Below are 24,713 nucleotides of genomic sequence, written 5' to 3' on the forward strand. Positions count from 1 at the left end.
GAAAATCATTTATTTTTGACCCCCGGTACCTAATAGGGCCTTAGTTGTTGAAAATTAACACATTGAAAGAATACTTGCAATTACAAATCTTTATTCATATTATAATCGGATTAGAACTAACCTCGAAATCTCTTAGTTATGAAATTTAGTACATATGTTAATTAAAGGTCTCTTTTTCATGTCCACACTATTTGAAATATGGTGGAAGCTAACATTAAAGCTTATTAAATACTACACAAAAAAGTCCTAGATATCTTTCGGGAAAATATACATCTTGTTATAGAAAATAATAGCTGAATCCAGATTTAGCGCTTATCTTTTCAGGGGATATTCTCCTGATAGGAAACTTGGAGGAATATGAATTCCTCTTTTGTCCATACATTAATGTACACGTTCTACCCCAATATCAACATTTTACTCGACTGCGACTTAAACAGGAAGTAGGGTTAATTAAACCCATAATCAGTACACCCTGTAGCTCAGGATACGGGACGGATTTTTTTAAATGACGTATCGGTAGATTCCTCTTGCCCTTCACAACCTGCTTACACCTGTTTTATTAAAAAAAAATCAATAGTTACAGCCGCCTTGAGAGGACGTCGAATACCTATTTAATCATATTTATACTTCTAGCGCCTAAACTATTGAGTGGATTTCAATAAAATAGACATCAGTAGATCCATAAACTTACTTTGTGAATGACATTTTCTGAGGACTGCACTATACAAGCCATAGAAATGTCTCTTCACTACATGGTCGCTTCCCGATGTCTGGATGGATGTCTGTCCCTATGTATGCTTAGATCTTTTAAACTATGCAACGGAGTTTGATGCGTTTTTTTAATAGATAGGGTGATTCAAGAGGAAGGTTTATATGTATAATACATCAGCATTGCACCCGTGCGAAACCGGGGCGGGTCGCTAGTTAGTAATAAAAAAGAAAAGCCAGGTTATCCACATAAATTAAGCATATCAATAATTTACTAGTTTGTTTTCCTCACTGACCTTCGTTTCGTGCAAACAAATACAAGGAGGTACTTCCACATTTTACTGTCAAATACTTTGTTTACATAATGTACAAGGATGGTGCTCGTACCGAGGTCGAGGCGGACAGGCACGCGAGCGGCACGTCGTAGCGCGTAGTGCCCGTACTGCTCGTAGCGTCAGTGCCGCGGAGGCAATCGCACCGACCGGCCGCTACGACGCTACGCGCGGCTTCGCAATGTTGTGGTTATCCGTTACGCTTTTGGCGCTTTTTGCCTCGGTCCAAGGACGAGCGGTAAGAACAAGTTTAAGCTTTACTTCAATAATGTTTGTATATTATATTTTTTCTTACTATCCAAATGTTTGAAAATTTGTTTTTAAAATGAAACAATATCATAACCAATGTCACATAACTGATTGGTATTATAAACTTACGTAAACAGTTTTTCGTGAAATTTGCAAATTTAATTACACTGAAAATCAAAATGTAGGCTATGCCTATTTTGTAATAGTTTAAACTATTCAGTGATTAGCTTATTTATAAGGATATAGCAATAAATAAAAAAAATAATGCTAGAATGCAAGTAATTATTCTTAAAAAAAAACTATTTTTTATGAGTGTTAGTCGCACAAAATTAAGTACACTAAATATTCATAACTATGAAAATAGGTACATTTTCATATAAGCTTCATCAATTGAACAAGTCTTCAAGTCGACCCAAGTTTGGACAAGTTCGGGGCCATGATAATAATGCACGTTGCATTGCATCAGTTTTGAGGAAACATAGTTATAGTTTGTCATTATATGTATATTAAAACTCAATAAAATACTATGTGCTTGGGTTTAAAGTAACTCCATATTGTGTACCCTGTATGTGTATATCATATGTTTGTAAATTGTGTACTGTTTATAAAATGACATACCGTATTTACATTTGATAATGGTGATTTTAATAAAAAAATCTTGCATACTATTACGAGTGGTAATGGTGCAAATCAGGACTACACAAGGAGAAATACTGAAGAACTGGGTCCGTAGCCAACGTCCAATCGTTAACGCTCCGTAGTGAACAGAACGCAGCTATCACTGTCGCACTAGTGGGGAAGAGTGATAGAGAGAGATGACTACGATACGCTACGGAGCGTTAACGATTGGCACGTTGGCTACGCGCCCAGTAACAAATACAACAACGTCTGTTGTATTTTTAAGTTAAATAAATAATCTATTTACATACAAGTTATACTATACAGTGGTACTACTAAACGAAATTAATAACTAGCTTAAATCTAAAATAGGGCCTTGAGGCATTGTACCAAGGATGCTGGCGGCATTTCCTCGCTGTATCGCAATGCTGGTACGTTGTGCGAGGAAGCCGCCAGCTCTTCGGTCACCAGCTACGTCAACCAGACGCTTCGCGATTTATGCAAACAACTTGTGCGCGCTGGGACCCCATGGACCTAGAATAGAAGTTTAGTTTATACATATTATGTATTTATCCGGTCCGGTCCGGTCCGGGGACAGCAACTCTTATCTTACTAACAGCCGAGTGTTCAAGTGTAAAAGGAAACTACGTCTGAGTCTGAAATTAAATATAAATTGAGCACATCCTACTTTCACCATCAAATAGACAGTGACTGAATGACCAAATTTATTGCTATACCTAGTAAAATAAGTCTTTATTAGTTAGGACGAACGACTGCGCCATCTGATATATTGGAGCGGCTAAAGTTATCAAAAATATATTTAACGTTGGCCGCTCCGATATATCTGATGGCGATTATAAGATAGGTGTTACAATATTTCTGGCATTTTGGCTGACACTATTTATTTGACTGTAGGTACGTAGGTACATCAAACCAGAACGATTCTCATAATGAAATTAGATTAATTTTGACAAAATATGAAAGTTTTGATAAAATAGTCAATTGCATAAGTAAAAAATATTATATATTAAAATATTTTAAGTTGAATCTACAAAAGAGCAACTAAGTACTTAATAATAAATTGCTCTTGTGTATAAAACGTGACTATTCAAATTGCTTTAGATACTATTTACGGTAAGCAAAGATATTACCTGCTCCTTACAGACAGACCTGTAATTTTGTACCTACTAATTCCCAATCAACTTTATGTTCACTTATGCCCAATATACACATCTTACAACCGTGTATAACTATAATGAGATTAAGTAGACGCCACCCTCGCCGCCGGTGCCTTGAGACTGTCGGTTACCCACCAATCACCTCGGCCACATTTTAAGCGTAAGCGTTAAATGGAACGCGCTCCCTGGCCGCAGCCAGCGCCTTGGGGGCTCATTTACCCACCTCTCCACATACGATATACCTACGCCTAATTACCTATCTTAAACGACCCGACACACGAGCTTGAGTATCTTAATTGGTCTAACGTAACTTGAATTATTCCACAAAACATGACTCACAGATCTTCAATCACCCTTATAGTCTATAACTGTCCGGAATATCTGAGGATGTCAATATTACGGGTAAATATACTCATACTCATACTTTATTGGTAATATAAATGGTATATAACTATTCCTAGTAATCCGCTCCGATTGATTGAAAACAGTGTTCCATACTCGATTGTTTGGACTCCAAAGTCAAACGAAGGGTACGCTTATTAATTATCCAACCGGGTTGTTTTGTATAGTGAAGTCAATATACAGTTACCAATTAGGTACAAGTTTGTACTGACTTATATTACTGCACGTCTGATGCGAGATATCATACTCAAATAAGACCCGAAAGTTAGCTGATAAAAGCGAATATGAAATTAGCCTCAGCGAAGTTGGTGAAACACAACGGCTGTATTGAAGTGGAGGTGGGCGACAAAAGGAAACCGCAACGCAGACGCAGTTTCAACTGACGAAGAACAAAAGGAGGTTTTCAATTCGATGCATAATATATAGATTGTAGCTTAGGGGGAGGGCACTAAGGCAGTACGGTGGGGCTTAAATGGAATAAAGGGAATTCAAATTGGATAGGTACTTACCGCAATATAGTTAAAGCATTATGTCATAATTATACATTTAGGTCTTACAAGAATAGTCAACAAAAACGTGAGATATAACCTAAGTCCACAGGCCAATCAAACGTACACTGATATCTGAATGATGTGATTTAGTTATCATGCGTCTCGCTCGCGTTAATAAATGTACGGACAAGTACGAGCAAAATGCACGATAACTGAATGATATCATTTAGATATCATTTTGATGTCAGTGTACGTTCAAATTGGCCTGCTAGTCTAATAGGCCCCAGCGAGTTGTACCGGGCGCAAAGATGCCCATCATACTTTCTGCGTTGGTAACGGTTGAATGGTTATACACACTCACAATCTGATTGAATACCAGAACTTTAATTTAGGAATATTGCATTTTATTTTTCATAAATAACTATGTTTAGTTACTTAGACATATTTTTGAAGTAAAACTTCTTTAGGCGCGACTCGAGGGTAGCTCAGACTTCTGACGGAAGTAACGCTCAGTAGTGACACACGTACAATAGGACAAACGTCAAAGTGCCAGCATAGCGATAAACGTCATCGTCAAAGAAGTTTTACTTCAATCGCGCGTAAAGATTACACGTACACACTTTTTTTTATGAAAGGTGTAAGGTAATTGATCCAGCTAGTTATAACCTATCAATGAGCCGGTGGAGCCAGTCGTTTGCTATCGTAATTAGATAAGTAACTTTTTTTTCTGAGACTTAACTATAGTGTCCCACTGATGGGCAAAGACCCCTTGATTTACGCGACTCACGTTGTTGCTTTTTATAAGTAACTACATTCGTTAAAATTTTATAATCTAGTTCTATATGGGATGAAAGATCACTATCACTACTCACATAAATAAGTTAAAAACCGACGGGTCTAAGTTTTAATGTCAACCACCACAGAGCAGTCCATTAATCATTTCCTTATCAGTGGCTCTATTCTATTCGGTGGGTAGATTATTTCAACTGGCTCGGCTCACTTTGCAGATAAATTTTGAATGAAGTTAAATATTGACTGGTGATTAGGTACTTACTACAGACGGCGGTTGGAATCCATACTATAACATTAATACATTATGTGCGCATGCGAAATGCGAAAGTAACTCTGTCGGTGTGTCATGCTTAAACCGCTGAACCAGTTTTAATGGGTATAGAGATAGTATGAGGCCCGGGGAAGGTCATAAAATAGTTTTTATGAATCATCATCATCATCATTCCACGCAGACGAAGTCGCGGGCAGAAGCTAGTATGGCATATCATATACTCACAGAATGTACTCACAGAAGCTCACCTGTAAGATTTTATTTGATTGAAGCGCCATATGTGTTAAGCTTTGTACGTTGTACGTTTAACGTCTTTAAATTAAAATGAAATTGTCAGCACCGAATACAAGCTCTCTGATTAACCATATGTATACACACGCTGAGAAGGCAGCCCAACTTGAGACATAGCTTCAGTTTGAAGAGCACTTTAGAACCATTCCGCTTAACCGAGCAGTCCTCGCGGTTATGCATGTAACTTCCAAGAGACCTTATTCTCGTATGCGTATTTCACTTACTAGAATAATATTGAGAAGGTATTGGCTGCATGCGTTTGCTCTAGAGCTTTGCGTATACCATGGCGACGTACATAACAATACTGCTGATTAAACACCTCCCCGAGAACATCCACAACAACCACTTGTGCACTAAGCTTCATACAATGGTTTCCTGCGATATTGTCTAGATTGTTGGTTGACCTGGTTGAGGAGGAGGACCTTTCCGTCCTAACAGGCATCGTTTCTGCTTGCGACGTGTACGCTATCATTTTAGTCATCAGCACACTGATAATTCATATTGAATTGATAATTTTCTAGTGTTTCGTTTCTGAATACTGCTGTAGTCCGTTCGTGGTTATGCATGTAACTTCCGATAGGTATCCGTGTGGTGTGCGCTCGAGTAGCACTGACTTCAAAACTCGAGTAGCATGTCAGTGCGCGGAGGGCACTGCGAGCTTATGTTTATTTCTAGTATTTATATCAATAAATACTGGGCACTGCGAGCTTATGTTCATTTCTAGTATTTATGTCAATAAATAGTAGAAATAAACATAAGCTCGTCGCAGTGCCCTTCACTCGGCTCCATAAATTAAAAAAAATCATTCATGGGTAATTGTGTAAAGCTCGCTCCAGACTACGCGGCGCGAAGCCGCGAACGCGAGTATGGAGTCAATTTCGCTGATTAGCGAACTGGACTCAACACTCGCGTTCGCGGCTTCGCGCACGAGTGTGGAGGGCCCTTAAGATTTTATAAATAACTTCCAAACCACATTACTGAATTATCAATAAATAACTTAACTTATTTCTAAAGATTATTATACAACACAAGACTACATGAATGATAAAACAACGTGGGATTAAATGTGATTCGAAATGATTAATTATTTATTAGGTATAATTAATTAATGACGAGGAAATGGATATTCCAATGTATATGTACTTATTTTGGTTTTTTTTTTGACATTTATATTTTATTCTAGTAACATTCTAGACTAGTATTTTTTATAATTTGTTTTTATGTTTGACGATATTTTTGTGAAATTCTTAGTATTAAATTTGATCTGTATAATAATTCAATATTATTATGGAATAATATTAACATCAATAAATTGCTCTGATAATTAGCTTAAGATAAGATACAATGTACATAATACTTCGCTTTCATAAGTGCTTGTTGCTAGGCCTACATGAATAAAGTATATTTGTACTTGGAACTTCCCTCTGCGCCGCAACTCCACAAACTGAGTGCGGCGACTTTGTCGTCTATTGCCGAACATAATGGGATTTGTATTGCTTTGCTGTTTAAGTTTTGAATGGAAATTTATTTCATTGTTGATATTTTATCGAGTAGGTACTCGGAATCCGCAAACAGCTTCTGAATTATTTGGGAAAGCGATGTATTTCGCTCCAGTGGAATTAATTAAACATTTCTACTTTAGATAAATTCGCGGAACAGTTGGTACGCCGACCGATAATTCCATATTCGCTTTGATTTTATTTTCAATACTACAATAGTTACCTACTCATAATTAGGTATTACTGCCAATCGATTAAACGAATATCAAGCATTTTTATGTGATTGCGTCGAATTGATTGTGGCATTTTATAAACTTATTTATGTCCACTTAGTTGTTTTTATTTTTTGAGTGAGGTTTAGTTATTTATTTTATTTTAGTAGTACTTAGCTATAAATCCCATGACACAAATTTCGTATGTATTCTATAACTGCAATGAAGCGACATTTCAAATATTGTAAACGATGTGATGATAAATATTTCGTGTAACGGAAAACGACCTTTGCCCAGCTCCGACGTCGGATCCGTTGGCTGTGTCCGGCGGTCGTATGGTGTAATAAGCTCTTTAAGTGGGTTACTACCTCAGGTCGACATCACTGCCTTATTAGTTGTTACTTTCAATTTTAATTCACATCGACAGAGTTGAAGAATAGGATGTCAATTTGTAAATTTTTGGAAGCAGTAGGTACAGATGTAGTGCATAATTGTTTTTCATCGTATTTTCTCGGAAACGTTCGTATTTGTCATGCTACTTCAGTCAACCTCAGTACTTTCTGCATTAAGACTGGCTGAAATAGCATGACACGTTCGTATTAAGTTTCCGTGAAAATACGATGGATAACAATTATGCACTACATCTGTATGTCTGAGACGTTTACCGTAGGTATGCTAACAAGTGACTGTGTGTTGGTTCAGGTGAACATCAGCAACACGTGGGTGCTGCCAGAAGAGGGGTTCCCGGTGTTCTACCGCTACTTCAGGGACCGCATCTCGTGGTACGAGGCCGACGCCGTCTGCCAGTTCCACCATGCCAACCTTGTCACAGGTCAGTCACATAAAACGTCTGTAATGAAACCGCAAGTACAGCAAGCTGCAAAATTGCATGAACACATTATGAGTGGAAGCGCTGGTGGCCTAGCGGTAAGAGCGTGCGACTTGCAATCCGGAGCGACCTCCGGGTTCCACGGGTTCGAACCCCGGCGAGTACCGAGCTTTTCGGAACTTATGTACGAAATATCATTTGATATTTACCAGTCGCTTTTCGGTGAAGGAAAACATCGTGAGGAAACCGGACTAATCCCAATAAGGCTTAGTTTACCCTCTGGGTTGGAAGGTCAGATGGCAGTCACTTTCGTAAAAACTAGTGCCCACGCCAGTTCCTGGGATTAGTTCTCAAGCGGACCCCAGGCTCCCATGAGCCGTAGCAGAATGCCGGGACAACGCGAGGAAGATTATGACATTATAAGTGGAAGTCATTCATAAATAAAGTGTCCATGTAATTTTGCAGCTGGGTTAATGACAAAGTACCTACTCTTTGAAAGTTACTCAATTGTTAGATGAACATAAGATAAATATCCCAGCAAAATGTCAAGTTTAATCTTCAACCTTACTCAGCATTTCCTAAGAATAGCAATTCATACTGACGAAACATAATAGCCTGAATAAACACAAAAGACTCCACAACAGAGTTATTAAGAATTCCTCAGGCTCGCTTTTTGTGCGGAAAGCTGGCATTGGTATGGTGGATGAGGTACATTTCAATATGGCGGGGTAATCGGCGGCAATCCAGCGAGACCCCATTACCGCTGATGGCGCTCTCGACCCTTGAGCCGCCAGATACCGACCTATCACAAATGAGTATACCCGCCGGTTGCCCGTAACGTAAATGTATAAATAAATACCGTCCGTACAGTGCCACGGTATTAATAAAACGGCAATATCGATTTATTTTAAAATAAAAGTAGGTATTTATAGCAACTGTTCAGGTTGGAAGTAATTGTAATTACCTGTTCTTAAATTAGCTAAACTATGTATTGAAGTAGGTACGTCATTAAATATATATACTAAATATACTGCTGCAGTCGACTGCATTACTGCAGGAAATGTCAAATACTACATGGGTCATTTTAACTAATACAAAATTTATCAAATTTAGCTTTATAAAATTGTATCAAACATTATCCGTTCCGTACCGGAGCACGGCAACCAACAACCACGGGGTGTCTAGCCAAAATTGGTGAGGGCCCTTTGAGGGTCGCATGTACATTCAGCAACAGAAGTTGCTAAGCAGGCGAGGTGTTCAAAATTACCTTGACACACTCTTATTCTTTAACAATAAAGTCGCGTCATGATCATTTTGAACACCTGGCCCGCTTAGTAACTTTTGCTGTTGACTGATTGTACTGGGCCATCAGCAGGCGATGGGGTAGTTACATCGCTACGCCCATATTCATGTCTACCCGTCATGTACCTGTTGGTGCTCCGGAACGCGTGAGGCCCTATTGACATTTTAGACATGACATCGAGATATAGATAGTTCCCTTATGATAGATTACGTAATATTAAACACTCCTGTATTGTGTTGAAATGTAGGAAACAAGAATATATTCGTATGAGGAATTTAATAATTAATTGATAAAATATAATAAAAAAAACACTCAAAATGATTTGGCGTATTTACAGAAGCCCTTATATCATATCATATATATTTTTAAAGATGAATCTAATTAAAAACTGCCTTAGTAATTATAACTATATAGGTAAATAGAATAACTCCGCGAGCCCTTACAAAGCTCTGCTTTTTGCTAGTAAAAATACCTATAAGATATTTACAATTTGGTGTTTTGGACTCAGTTTACAATAACTACAAATTATTAATTTGTGAAGTCTCAGCTTTAAAAAAAATATTTTGTCTATGTAACACTAGATCACTCTAATTTTAAAAGTGAGTTATATTAATTGTTTCTATCCATAACTACCTACGCTTTGAAGTAAGTGTAGTTGTCGATTTACTTTGCATTGACACTCAAAATATGTTTGTATATAATTAGGTATTCTTTGTGTGTATATTTGTAATGTTTTAATATGTATCTTTATGTGTTATCTGTGGCATCACCGAATGGGCCCTACGGAAGACCAGCGCTGGCTTTATAGCTAGCATTATGCTGAGTTGGGTCCATTTCGTGATGCACACTTGATGATCTCTTCTTTTCTTGCTGTTGTTGTCTGTACATGTTCGTACTTGTGTTGTGATCGTCACGAATAAATGTCTTTTATCTTTTATCTTTATCTTTAAAATATGAAATTAAACTTAATAAATAATAAGACTTACACCGAAAATATCACCAAACGAAGGCGTCACGAATATTCGCCGATTGCCTAATGATATTATGGGAAAGATATTTGAAAATGTATTCACGATATCAATGAGTGATAAAAATGATACCTGAATGGGCATTAGGGTTGCTCTGGAGAGGGTTGTTCCCGGCGCCGGCGAGGAGTGGAAACCGAGATAATGACGACTACGGCCAATGTTCAATTACAATGATACCACACTAGACGAAATTTGAAAATATCATGCGCAAACGGCAATGTATCGCAAATATACATAAATATTATATGTATGTGTAATAAATACTTGGTAATGCTAGGCAGTATATGGCAATATTTAATAATTACTTGTCAACGCCATGTATTTAGCAACTTATTGAGTGGAAATACGAGGGTATACTCGGGCGGGGAGAAAATGAGATGAAAAAATGATAATTCCATAACCACTTTGATTTCATGTTCAAGTTGACTGCATTCTATGGCAAATACATTTTTCACTACTAATGAATGTAAGATGTAATTTGCCTTGCAGTTTTGGAGGCGTACAACAACAGTTGATAAAAGTTACTCTACAGCTTTCTTGTTGAATACCGTTGTTTCTTTTGTTTTGTAAGCACAAAAGAACACTGTCTCGTTTGTTATCCAGTACTTCATAAAACCAAGGATTGTAAATGAGGTAGAAGTTTTAACAATGCGAGTATATGCTTTTATCGTAAGTCATTAAAAACGTGTTATATAAAGATATAAAGAAAAGCTTTGGAACTTTTGTTGTTTTCAGACCTAAAGTTAACTTACGAGATGTCTGTTTACCATATAGGCCAGGAAATAAATGCCCAAAGAAAGGTATAGAGAGAAATGCAAGGAACACAATTTTTAACTTCGTAGCTTTGTTTGGACTAGTTAGGAGATGAACATATCAAAAGTTCCCGGCCATAACCCTGGTGCTGGGGGAGAGGGGGGTTTGAAGGTTCTATTTTTCGGTTTTTCGATTATATCTCGGAAACTATGCGTCTGAGCGACTTGGCCACTTATACAAAATGAAAGAGATTTAATTTGTTACAAGTTTTATTCAGTCAAGTTTTTCGATATCTCGTATAGTTTTTGAGATATCCGATCTTCAAGGTTTATTTAGGGCTCTCATTTATATCTTGATTATCTACATCGGTGAAGCTACTAGGCCGGGTTTGGGATCGTTTTCGTATAAATCGGGGGTGCTGAATTCATTTATGGTATCAACATTGACACCATTTCTAAGTAAAAACAAAATTTAAAAAAATATTTTTTTATAAAACTCCTCTTTACGCTTAAACCGCCTAACCGATTTCGTTGAAATTTGGTACAGAGATGGTTTGAGTCCCAGGACAGTACATAGGATAGTTTTTATAACCAAAATCATCTTTTAAGGGTGTGAAAAGTGGGGTGGAAATTTGTATGGGGAATCAATAACCGCTGAACCTATTTAAATAATATTTGGGATGGTCTACATGTTTGATTTAGTTGATAATGATACCAATCATGACTTCAAACCTATTTAAACAGTATTAACCTCAGGAATTCAACTTCGGCGAAGAAGCTGAATTCCCCTCACACCAAATTTCACACCTTCAAAGTATGATTTTTGAGATAAAAACTATATTATATCCTGTCTCGGGGCTTAAAACACCTATTTACCAAATTTCAACTAAATCGGTTTTGCGGTTTAAGCGTGAAGAGGAGTTAAAAAAAAGTTATTTGTTTAAAGTTTATATGTTTTTACTTCGGAAAGGTGTATTGTTGATACCATAAATGAATTTAGCACCCCCGATTTATACGAAAACGTTACCAAACCCGACCTAGCAGCTTTACTGATGTAGATAATCAAGATAAAAATGAGAGCCCTAAATAAACCTTCAAGAGCGGATATCTCAAAAACTATACAAGACATCGAAAAACTTGACTGAATAAAACTTGTAACAAATTAAATCTCTTTTCATTTTGTATAACTGGCCATGTCACTCAGACGCATAGTTTCCGAGATATAATCTAAAAACCGAAAAATGGAACCTTCAAACCCCCCTCTCCCTCCCAGCACCAGGGTTACGGCCGGGGACTTTTGAAATGTTCATCTCCTAACTAGTGCAAACAAAGCTACGAAGTTAAAAATTGTGTTCCTTGCATTTCCCTCTATACCTTCTTATTGCTTGACCTAATATAAAGATACGGTCCCTACGGAACCACTCGAACAAAACAATATTGTGTTTATTATGTACATAGGTACTTACATTAAGTAACATGTGCCTATAGGTTTATGAGAAGTCTGTTAAGTACATGTATCTATACAGATATCTATATCCAGAATGCGTAATTTGTCGCTACGTACAATCTTGGCTTTTATTTCACGGGCCAGACTTCGAATTGATTGATCACACAAAGAAAAGGTAATCAGTCAATGTCTATCACAAATATTATTCCAGACCAGTAAAAATAATATAATGGTGAGCTTGTAGTACAGTTTTCCGAAAAATAATTTAGCGAGAAGAGGAGGAATATGACGTAGGTAATCAGTTAGTAATTAGAGAGGTTATTGGAAATTATTATTGGGTGCGATGTTTGCCTCCCTTCGTCGTCCTTAGCTTTCGTACAGAACCATACCTAATGATTTATTCTGTTTGGATTGTTTATTACATAAAAACGAGTGCTACTTTTATTAAAAGGTGAAAAATTCAAACATCCGAAAACTTTAATAATTTGTTCATGCTTTATTCGTACGAAAAATATTATTTAGGGGGGATTTAAATCTTCTCGAGGCAAAGGTGTAGGGTTAGAGCCAGTGTTTTAGCCATTGTTTCTATTGTGTGAGCGGTCGGCCATTGTGTCTGAGCGCGTGCCAAAGCAACAATGTCGTTTAAAAAGCGGCTGTATCGTGGTGGTTTTGAGGTTCAAATCTAAGTAAGTACATGTAACATGTTATGGTAATGTAGGACCATCGACCACCTACATAGGTTTGAACCTTAAAGCCACCACGATACAGCCGCTATTTAAAAGACATTGTTGCTTTGGCACGCGCTCAGACACATTGGCCGACCGCTCACACAATAGAAACAATGGCTTATGTTTAACAGATTAGGGTCTTAGGCGTAAAAAAAATTTGAGAAAATTTATACTATTTGACGTTCATAAGCGTATTGTAATATGCCTACTTGAACTATCTTCATCCTTTATGCAGATCAAGATCTGTAGAAAACAAGTACCTATAGCTTTGCTTAGTTTGGGGCTAGGTCGCTCTGTGTAAAAATGTCCCCAAAACATTTATTATTTTATTTATATTGTTCGAAATAGTAAAATAGATGAAAGGCTGTAAAAGTGAAATAAGATTATGACCCCTGGCGTTAGCAACTGAACTGGATACACGTTAAGAAGGGGCTTAGCGAAAGCTTCTTTGTAACGTAAAGCGCCATTATTATGAAAACTTGAATTAAGTAGCTTTAGAAATAACAAAGGTATTTAATGTCTTACGAATTTTCGAGATCCCAGTGACAACGACATTATTAAGAGCTATTCAAATATCATCCCTTGACGGTAACCTAAAACGGATTATATTAAAAGATATTTACCCATCAGATGTAACGGGAATTTCGCAAATGAAAAACCAATTTTCGGCACGCGTTGGGAAACTTGATGTCGTGATTTCGTGAACATTGCTCTGGAGATTTATATAATTTTTTTAAGAAAATTATATTACATTCACAAAATAAGAGACTTAAAATTATGGTCGTCCACTTGATAATACCGAAACAAATGAATTCTAGGCTAATGACATAACTGGTAGATTTCAATCAGAAATCATAGTTACAGAATATGAAATGACGGATTTTATTATAATGACGAAAAGGCGTTTTATGTACCTATTAAATTAAACTATCGGCATAAACACACGAAGTTTAAGTATGTTTATTACAGTAAAATTTGACGATTGATGGTTTAGAAATATCGATGGATTCAGTTCCGGTGACATGAGTTGAATTCAAGGGGACGTCATAATACCTCTATGTATAAGGTATATAACATACATTCAGAATACTCCAACATGAATGCTGCTCAGCAGTTGCTGCAGAAAGCGTCAATGTCAATGTCTATAATGACTGACGATCGTGACCACAATGTCAAAAGTGAACTAAGAAGAATTGTATTGAAACTTGAATTCGTGAGACGGGTCGTGTTTTGAGGGTTTTGCTTACATTATTCAAGCGCTCTGTAGTCCGGCCCTTCGGATGGAACTCTCGTGTAAATTGCCACTCAAACTTTGAATATTAAGTTTTGGGATCAAATTCTCCGACGACATTTTCTAAACTTCTATTACGTGAGTTTTGATCGACGACTTGCTTTCTTTGAATAACCCTGACTAATATTGAAATTTAAGAATTCAATAAAGTTCAGTATAATTTGCAATTGCTTTATTTAAAATGAAGTCCCGGGTCCCGTGGGCAAAAGGCCGGAGCCTGCTGTGGGATGCCACATGTGTGTGCACGTTTGCTCCCTCTCATGTCGGCCACAAAATTAAAAAGGCAGGTGCAGCGGCTGAGGCCGCTGCTAAGGTCAAACACAGCAAATACGCCAACCTTGGACCAGTGTATGACTTAATTCCGGTTGCTGTCGAAACGGCTGGGCCATGGTGCGCCGACGCCAAAAAGCTGGTCAGGGAGATCGGGCGTCGGTTGAGGGACAGAGGCTGTGACCCCCGTGCTGGATCTTACCTGGTCCAACAAATATCCTTAGCCATTCAGAGTGGCAACGCAGCTGGCATATTTGGAACATTTGGCCCAGGTAGGGAACAGTTCGGGACTTAAAAGAAAATTTTTGACGGGACTTACTAGGTTTACTAGGTTTACTAGGTTAGTTTTAATTTTATAATATTGTAATTTTATTTATTACTTAGTTACTTAGTACATAAATATATGGTAATATAGGGATAGATTACGTGGTCAGCATTCCTCGCGCTATACGGAATGCCCCCCGCGCGGCTTGCCTGTCAGTTGTTCCCCGTCCGTGTAATAAGAAATACACGTTCTAATTAAGTATTCCTGATTATCATTTATATACTCCCAGATAGTTAATTCCTATAGTTAAATAGTCTTTTTGCAGAAATAATAAAAAATCTATATATGAAAAACCAAAAAAAATGAAGGTGTCTTCATTTGTTGACAAATCTTGTTGAAATGGAATGGGATATAAGGTGACAATTAAATAATGTAATAGTTTGAGTAGGTAACTAATAGAAAAGTGTATAAACGAAATAAAATGTAAGTAATGTAAGTGTATAATTAAAATATTTTCATAAGAAAGTAATTTAATTTGTTCCTAGAGTAGAAAAGTGTATATCTAAAAAAACTAGCAGTTAAACCTTCCAGCAGTCACAATCATATTTCATGAACCAGGCCAGTGTTAAGTAGGTAGGTAATAGGCAGGGTTCCCACGTAAAATTTAACTTAATAAAGGTACATACCTCCACTACTCGGGTTTAAATTTTAGCATGCAACACCTTTATTTTTTGATACTAAAGTGTAAAAAAAAGAACCTATTGAATTTCAACTTTCCATTTTCCACTGTAAAGTTTAATAAGTTTGTGCTGAATACATTCAAGTGAGAATTCAGGTAAGAATTCTATTACCTAACCGCATTTGCATACATTATTATATAACTGTGCAAGTCTACATCACGATGAGGATAAGAGGCCAAATAAAATTGTGAAATAGGTAAAAAATCCTTATTCGGGCATTGTATGTAGCTACGGGTGCGAGGCGACAGCTGACCTCCGGCCATATATCACCGCAATATATCGACTTGGTGGAGATTTCATCCGCTTCACAGATCACGTACCTACTCACTAGACGTAGCATATAGGACGATTCACGGTCATCACCCGTGCCTACACTACACTCATTTAGTATGAGCCCACGATCGCTCACGTTTGAGGCCCGCGGAGCCAAATCAGACCCAAGAAAGTAAAAGGTGATATGGCGACCATATGGTACTTACGGTAGCCATATATATTTATTTATTTTGTGACATCACGACCGAACGGTCTAATTTTGCAATTTGACAGTCTCTTTGTCGTCTCATATATAATATGTCAGTTCTGTAAGTTCTGTTAGCCACGACACCTTTGTCGTTTTCTCGAGTTAATTGGGCCGAGCTACATTTTATTTACTAAAGCACCTACAAATAGTAACAAAAAGTTAGTGGTACGGCTGGTTATAACTTCTAAGTAAAAGAGCGTCCAATGTATATGTGTGGTGACCACGAGTATTCGTAAAATGCGTTGTCCGAGGAAGGTGGTCAATGATTCCCTTACATAGTGTTTTTTCTCCATTTCCGTTTTGTGGCGAAATTTTACCATCAAAGTCGTTTATAGTGGGTGTTCCGTCGGCGACCGCGGCATTTTTTCCGTTATTTTGTTGTTACCGCGGGCTAATCTATTACCAAGTTTTAATTGGTACCGTCGCAAATGGTTCAAAGTTAGTAAGGAAAATATTATACTATTATACATGTACACAAAAGTTAAAGGCAGTGGTAGCTCAGCTAATCATGATTGGGTTTGTGTACTTATGTCTTTTAGATTATTTAAAACGTAAACATTTATGGCATTATTCTTTATGAATATCTCGCAATAGGTATAAAAAGCCATTGTTCAATATTGTTTTATATCATCACTAATTAGTCTAATTACCTACTATTCAGCTTATGAATTCTACTTTCGTCAAACATCATGAAGAAACCTACCTGATTACGACAAGGCTGTTTCCCTCTGGATTGGAGGGTCAAATGGCAGTTGCAAAAACCTATATATACGAAAACTTGGGATTACATAACAAATTAATATATATAGAAAACTATTCAGTATATTCACATTCACTGTATTAAAGGACTATCGATCTTAAGATATATTTTTGATAATTTTAAGATTAGGTAGTAGTTGGTAGTAGGTTAGGTGACTAGTTCAGAAGTAGGAAGTACACGAATAGATTTCGACCGATTTTAAATGGCAGTCACATATTTAGGCACGGCTTGTGTTGGGGCAGCCATAACGCCCATAACTTTTCCAAATATTATCGCCGGGCGGACGAATGCGAACGTGATACGCTGCCCAGGCCTTTATTTACCTCTACGTGTTTCTTTGGTATATAATATACGTAGGTATATTAACTCGTTTATAATAATAATTAAGTATATAGATTATCTGCAGGAAAGTAACAAATGAAAATGTATTTTGTTAAAAAGAGCGAAATAAAACCTTAAACTCATTATATCCCGGTCAATATAAGTCTACTTAAACACACACACACACACACGCACACGCTGACGCACACGCACACACGCACACGCACACGCACACACGCACACGTACACGCACACACGCACACACACACACAAAATATATCTTAAGATCGATAGTCCTTTAATACAGTGAATGTGAATATACTGAATAGTTTTCTATATATATTAATTTGTTATGTAATCCCAAGTTTTCGTATATATAGGTTTTTGCAACTGCCATTTGACCCTCCAATCCAGAGGGAAACTAAGCCTTGTCGTAATCAGGTAGGTTTCTTCATGATGTTTACGAAAGTAGAATTCATAAGCTGAATAGTAGGTAATTAGACTAATTAGTGATGATATAAAACAATATTGAACAATGGCTTTTTATACCTATTGCGAGATATTCATAAAGAATAATGCACACACACACACACACACGCACACGCTGACGCACACGCACACGCGCACACGCACACGCACACACGCACACGCACACACGCACACGCACACACGCACACACACACACACACACACACACACACACACACACACACACACACACACACACACACACACACACACACACACACACACACACACACACACAGTAACAACAGTAATTCAAATATTGTCGATAGCTATGTCATTTATGTTTTTGATCCTTTGAGTTAAAAAATGCAAATGGAAATCATTACCAGTTTTCTGCGTTTGAGATCCCATTTGGTTCCCACTTTCACCATACTTGGTTACAATCTTAAGAACGTATGAATAAATCTCACGTCAGCAATCGAATGGCAACATATTATGACTAAGTTATTTTCATGATGAAGTAATAATACTTATAAAGCAGTTCCCTTAATAGATACTGACAGACACGTATAGTCTAAACACTAGATTGTTGAAGGTTGACTAGTGAAGATATATAACTTGGTATGTTTTGAAAACTATTTTTGTTTTAATTAAAAAAAAAATGCCTGAAATGTAATTATGTGGTATATTTTTAGAATCGACTCAAAAAGCCCTTTCATATAATACCATACACGATAAGTTTCTGATTTTTTTTCCCATACAATAAAAAAATGACAGCACGAACTGCGGGTCAAAAATTTGAGTATGCGTGTACCAAACGGCTAAACTATACATCGATTTGCGGATTTTTTTTGAAATTGGGCTCCTATGGCTTCCACTAAAATTCAATTACTAAGGGAGTGAAAATGGGGTTGAACTTTTTTAACAATTTATACTCCGACGAAATCGCAGCGGGGGCTGTTTTTCCATATCATCATTTAACGGTGTCCGGGATCGGTTATTATTATTAGATCCCAATTTATGCGCGATGGTGAAAAGACAATATTTTTTAAAATATGATATGGATATTAAAGGATGAAGCCAATATTTAAATACAACCTACATAAAAGAGCCATAAATTTATCCATATCCGCTCAGAATTTTGATAAAGCGAACATAGAGGTACTCAAATCAGGGCTGTAATTCCCATCGCTTGAAAACATTTTATTACTAGAATAAGGTGATCTCCGATAACGCATCGTAGTTATGGAACTCGAAGCCACACTTTAGACTAATTGGTCTGTGTGTAAGTAGTGGATAGCAACACCCGGGAAGACTCGCAACGTGCGCGTACGTAGCGTAGGTACACGTTGATTGATCCGTGCAGCTCTGCGGGCACAGCCGGCCTTTGATAACATTCGCTGTTGATATTGCTTAGGTAGATTAAATTGATCACAAATATTAAACATCCTGGTCTAAACGTCTGTTATTTCTCTTTGAAACTACTGTTATTGTAATAAATCTATAACTGGTATTGTTTCTCTGTCAAATTCAATTCAATCGTTTTGCGAAATAATAATGAGTAAAAATCGTGAAATTTCAGTGTAATTCAATCTATGATTAAGAGAGGGCGTAAACCAGGAAATTGGAAGGAAGCAAAAAATGGCTCACCGCTCGAAACATTCGACGGATTACTCTAAAAATATGTAATTTTGCTCATCACATCTCTCGGCTATATCACTAGATGTTTTATATCAATGCTATACTTTATACTGCTGTAATATGCAGGAAAACGATGAAACGTGCAAAAGTACAGGGTGACCTTAGCCATTGAACAAACCCTGAAATCCCACGTAGGGTTACTTCTCAGGAATGCTCTAACTTTAATATTTTTTTAATTAGAACAAAAGATAAAAACATAAATTAACAAACAATAGTTATTTCCAATAATCGACAACAAAAAGAAACATACTTTATTAATCATTGGCAGTGCTTTTGACAATTTGTTCGAAAATGTGCGGCAATGATGAGATTTGTCAAAAGTCAGAATCGTATTAGTGTCATAAATAAAAAAGATAATCAAAAAGGTCGAAGAAGGTTTCATACTATTTAACCTCAGGAGCTACTAACACATACAGGCTGCTCTAAAGTAAAAATCGTAATTTGTTAATTTCTTTGTTACCGCTACACCGGTTGTTATGATACTTTGTATACTGGTTCTAAATACCCTAATGCATATGTACATTTCGGCTGTATCCAATGGCTAGGGACAGCCTGTATAATTTAAAACTACGATTATGATTTAGGGACCTACAGGTAAGTTTAAAAAATATTTTTAATACCACCAGATCGTTTATAATTTTAATATAAGGCAACATTACGAGTAGATAACAAGTAGAACATATCTAATAGTAGTCATACTTTATAGGAGTTATAGGTATATACTCTGTATTATAGAGATGTATGTATTCTTTAAATCATTTGGCTGCAGGACAAGCTAAAAAATACATGTAAGTAAGTACAAAATGTATTGTAGGATGCATACTCCAGACACTATTAGGTCCGTTCTTCATTTGTTATATATATTATACCGAAAATACAGTGTTGAAGTGTATATTCCAGTGGACTATTATGCTTAAATAGTAGCGCATATACAAAAAAATTGTTTAAGCCAACATATCTATCAAACCGCGTCGTACGCGAGTGGAATAAACGGAATAAATTACCAGAAGCAGTGATATGTGCTCCTTCAGTTAACACTTTTAAAAACAGACTTGACAAACACTTAAAACAACTAACAAAATGAACACTAATAGACCTAATAGTAAAAAAACCCAAGTGCAGTGATATACACGCATCAGCTTTCAGCTGCTAGTGTGTTAAACAATATAATAATAATATTTTTACAGCACTGCGCGTAATATAGCCAGATCGATTATTTTCGTTCGGACGTTCGGTGTTTATTTTCCCGCTCCCACTCGTAAGCTGGGTGCGCCTGAAACTTAGTAGGTTTAATCGTAATAACATGAATGCCTACTAGCTATGCTAAGCTATGCTTATGAAGCAATTGCTTCTACTATACAACCTAAAATAATTAATTTGAGCTATCGTTTTGTTTCGTCCTTTTGACTGCGGCGAGCTGTGATTGGTCAATTTCATCATAGTTGACCAAACCGTTTCGAAATGAATATTATAGTTAAATTGGGAGCCCATACATGAAAAGTACCCAATTACAGTTTGGTATACGAAATCTTAATTCAACCATTACAGTCGAAGAGTAGAAAAACAATTAAATGATTGAGGTTAGAATAATTCATTATTGATATCCCACATTAATATATTTTGTTTTAAACATTTAAAAAATAGAAGTATTATGAATTACATTTTCATCCTTAACTTTCAAAACAAGTGAAAACATCTTTTTAAGTTATATGTAATTTTAACGTAGCTCAGGTAAGAATATATATCTTTTATATTGTAGATATGCAGATCTTGTACAAAAATAATATTCAATAATTCACTGCGTTCGAGCGCCAAACTACCTCAGCATAAATGAGTGCCTTTCATCCCTTGGTTAACAATCTACTATTACAAAACTGTTCTATCTTGCAGAACCACTACCTACTTGTCGATACAGAGACACCTTCCCGTGCGTAGATTGCCGCGACGTGCCTGCTCTACGTTACACCTATAAGGCCTTCGGTAGCTACTCTTTCTTGTCGTAATTTCCCCCGAGGATTCGCGTCCTATATTGGGGGCATTTTATGAATGCGATTTTTTTTGTGTCCGAGATAAAAATCGGAAGGTAGCATCAGATAGTACGTACCATTTTTTTTTCATAAAGAAGTCACACTTCCACACCAAGGTCAACGCGAATTCACTGATTAATTTGTTTTTAGGGTACACTTATAAATACTTAAAGGCTCAAATTAATACTCCTGTGCCCTGTCCGGAATTTGTTTTTGAGTATAATGAAAATTCCTATTAAAAACTGTAGTATCACATTAGTATCACCTATTGAATGTTAAATACTTACTTAAACTAGATGATATTTACTATCACTGAGCATACAAAACATTAAACAAACCTGAATACCTGCCTGAAATAAATGATATATATATATATTTTTTTATTAACTTCTTTGTGGTAAATAACTCGTGGTCGATGTTTAAATTTTGTCCGAGATCGAGAGTAATTTTTTGTCAAAAAATTTCAAACCCAATCATGCAACATCACACGTGAAGCCTTGACTTGTACTGCACTTCCCTTTTCTTGTTCTGTCATGTGTCTTCTAACAGATAATATAGGAAAAAACGGCAAAAAATCACGTTTGTTGTATGGGAGCCCCACTTAAATATTTATTTTATTCTATTTTTAGTATTTGTTGTTATAGTGGCAACAGAAATACATCATCTGTGAAAATTTTAACTATCTAGCTATCACGGTTCATGCAGCTACAGCCTGGTGACAGACGGACAGACAGACAGACAGCGGAGTCTAGGTAATAGGGCTCCGTTTTTACCCTTTGGGTACGGAACCCTAAAAAATGCTCGTTTGGTGAAATTAACCCATTTCTCTTAGTTCATGGGATAACTTAAGCCAAATATAAATAACAAACTTTGCCTCGCTACCAATCTGTCTGATACTCGCTGTGGTTGGTACAACAAACGAAACTTGATCAGCCTAGTCACGTCTACGGGAACAATATACTAATAATTACGTAATAAGGAAGTTCTTCGTAGAATTTTCCTTGATTAGGGATGCTTTTGTATTCAGGTGTATTGATATTTTTTTGTTGTTGTTTATAATCCTCCTTATCGATTTCTTAGCAACCTCTTACAACATAGATTGGCTTAATTGGGGAAGTAATTTGTGGTATCAAGTAAGTTAGTTCAAAAATACTTTTAATAATCAAAGTAATTATTAAATAGGTATTTGGACAACCTTACATAGATCGACCTAGCCCCAAATTAAGCAAAGGGTACTAGGCGACGATATACATACGTATATAGATAAATACGTACTTTATATATACATAGAAAACACTCATGACTCCATCAGGGACCATTCATAGGCAGGGTTACTACCTACTGGGTCAGACTGGACGTATTGGGTTTGAGAACTCATAAGCCCATGAAATTCCAGTCGCTATAGAGAAATAATAATAAAACAGGACACGTATACTGCATCAGGCAAGTTTGTTTCATGTCCAAAACACAACTTTATTTAGTTTATTTAGAACTATTAGCGGCCCGCCCCGGCTTCGCACGGGTAGTTCAACTAATTAAGACAAAACGTTTACAAATTAAACATTAAACCTTCCTCTTGAATCACTCTACCTATTAAAAAAAACCGCATCAAAATCCGTTGCGTAGTTTTAAAGATCTTACATAGGGACAGACGGACGGACAGACAGCGGAGAGCGACTTTTTTTATACGAGTTGATCGATACTTTGATAACTTCGTTTAGGTAAATTTTCATTTTAATTAATAAAAAAAAAACATTCTCTTAAATTTACGTTTTCATTTTCATTTACCAAATGCATTGCATAACACGATTGTAGTCTATCTCTCAAGGGTGGAATGTAAGTATAGTTATGATATTCAAGATAAAATTACCAAGTAGCAAAAAGCGTTAAACAGCCTCGGCCACGATGGCTCGGGTGACATGGGCAGTGAAAGCAAAACCTTGCAACTGAAAGCGGTCCAGAACGGTTTTTCGGTCTTTGACTTGTACCGCACAGCGAGAAAGTTCAATGTTCAATACAGGACTCTCATGGGTTGTAAGTGTTGTAACGCACTGAGAGCGAGTTCACAAAATGTAGCTTCGCATTGGACGTGTTAACTAAACAAAACTTTTTATTAGTGCATACGAGTATAATGAGAGCACTATTTAGGACATAGGCCAATAATAGGTATTGGATCCGCGTGACGCATCGAGCGACTAAAATTAAAACATAACAATGTATAGGTATATTATACTAATGCGGGTTTCACACTTACTGAAGTCCTCCGTTTAAATATAAAACCGGCCAAGTGCGAGTCGGACTCGCGCACCGAGGGTTCCGTACTTTTTAGTATTTGTTGTTAAAGCGGCAACAGAAATACATAATCTGTAAAATTTTCAACTGTCTAGCTATCACGGTTCATGATACAGCCTGTGGTTTTTTTTTATGAAATAGGAGGCAAACGAGCAGACGGATCACCCGATGGTAAGCGATTACCGCCGCCCATGGACACCCGCAACACCAGAGGGGTTGTAAGTGCGTTGCCGGCCTTTAAGATGAGAGTACGCTCTTTTCTTGAAGGTTTGAAGGTCATATCGGTCCGGAAATACCGCAGGCGACAGTTCATTCCACAGTTTAGCTGTGCGAGGTAGGAAGTTTCTAGAGAAACGCACAGTTGAGGACTGCCAACCATCTAAGTGGTGAGGATGGTAATGTTGTCGCGTAGGGCGATGGCGAAAAAAAGCGGCAGGGATTAATCCGAACAATTCCTCGGAACACTCCCCGTTATACACGCGATAGAAAATGCAGAGCGAGGCCACATCTCTACGCAGCGCCAAGGAGTCAAGCCGTTCCGAAATACGCTGGCAGTCGACAATTCGAGTCGCTCTTCGTTGGATGCGGTCCAGAGGGAGAAGCTGGTATTGGGGTGCCCCTGCCCATAGATGAGTGGTGACAGACAGACGGACACACAGACAGCGGAGTCTTAGTAATAGGGTCCCGTTTTTACCCTTTGGATACGGAACCCTAAAAAGGAGGGAATAGTCTTCATAAGATTTGATGCGCTTTCATTTTGACATCACGCTGCACCATAAAGACCAGAGTTAAAGCCCTGAGATTTTTTTTCCTTGCCTGTTTTTTAACACTGGGAAGTTGATTCAGGAGCCATGTGAAATATTGTAATCCAAATTGCAAATTGTTTTATGTATCTTTCCATCACATCTACACTTTCAATCCACGACCG

The 24,713-nt window shown here is 37.1% G+C and overlaps 1 protein-coding gene across 1 annotated transcript in view; it reads left to right on the plus strand.

Moving 5' to 3' along the window:
• Positions 1–1,136: 1,136 nt before the first annotated feature.
• Positions 1,137–24,713, plus strand: part of LOC134740740 (mucin-3B) — a 47,949-nt gene continuing 24,372 nt past the window's right edge. Inside the window, exons 1-2 of the mRNA XM_063673334.1 lie at positions 1,137–1,278; positions 7,746–7,875. Of these exons, the coding sequence (XP_063529404.1) occupies positions 1,222–1,278; positions 7,746–7,875 (187 nt within the window). The 5' untranslated portion in view covers positions 1,137–1,221. The remainder of the gene's footprint in view (positions 1,279–7,745; positions 7,876–24,713) is intronic.

The sequence above is a fragment of the Cydia strobilella genome, chromosome 4 (genome assembly GCF_947568885.1).
Source record: "Cydia strobilella chromosome 4, ilCydStro3.1, whole genome shotgun sequence".
Taxonomy (NCBI): domain Eukaryota; kingdom Metazoa; phylum Arthropoda; class Insecta; order Lepidoptera; family Tortricidae; genus Cydia; species Cydia strobilella.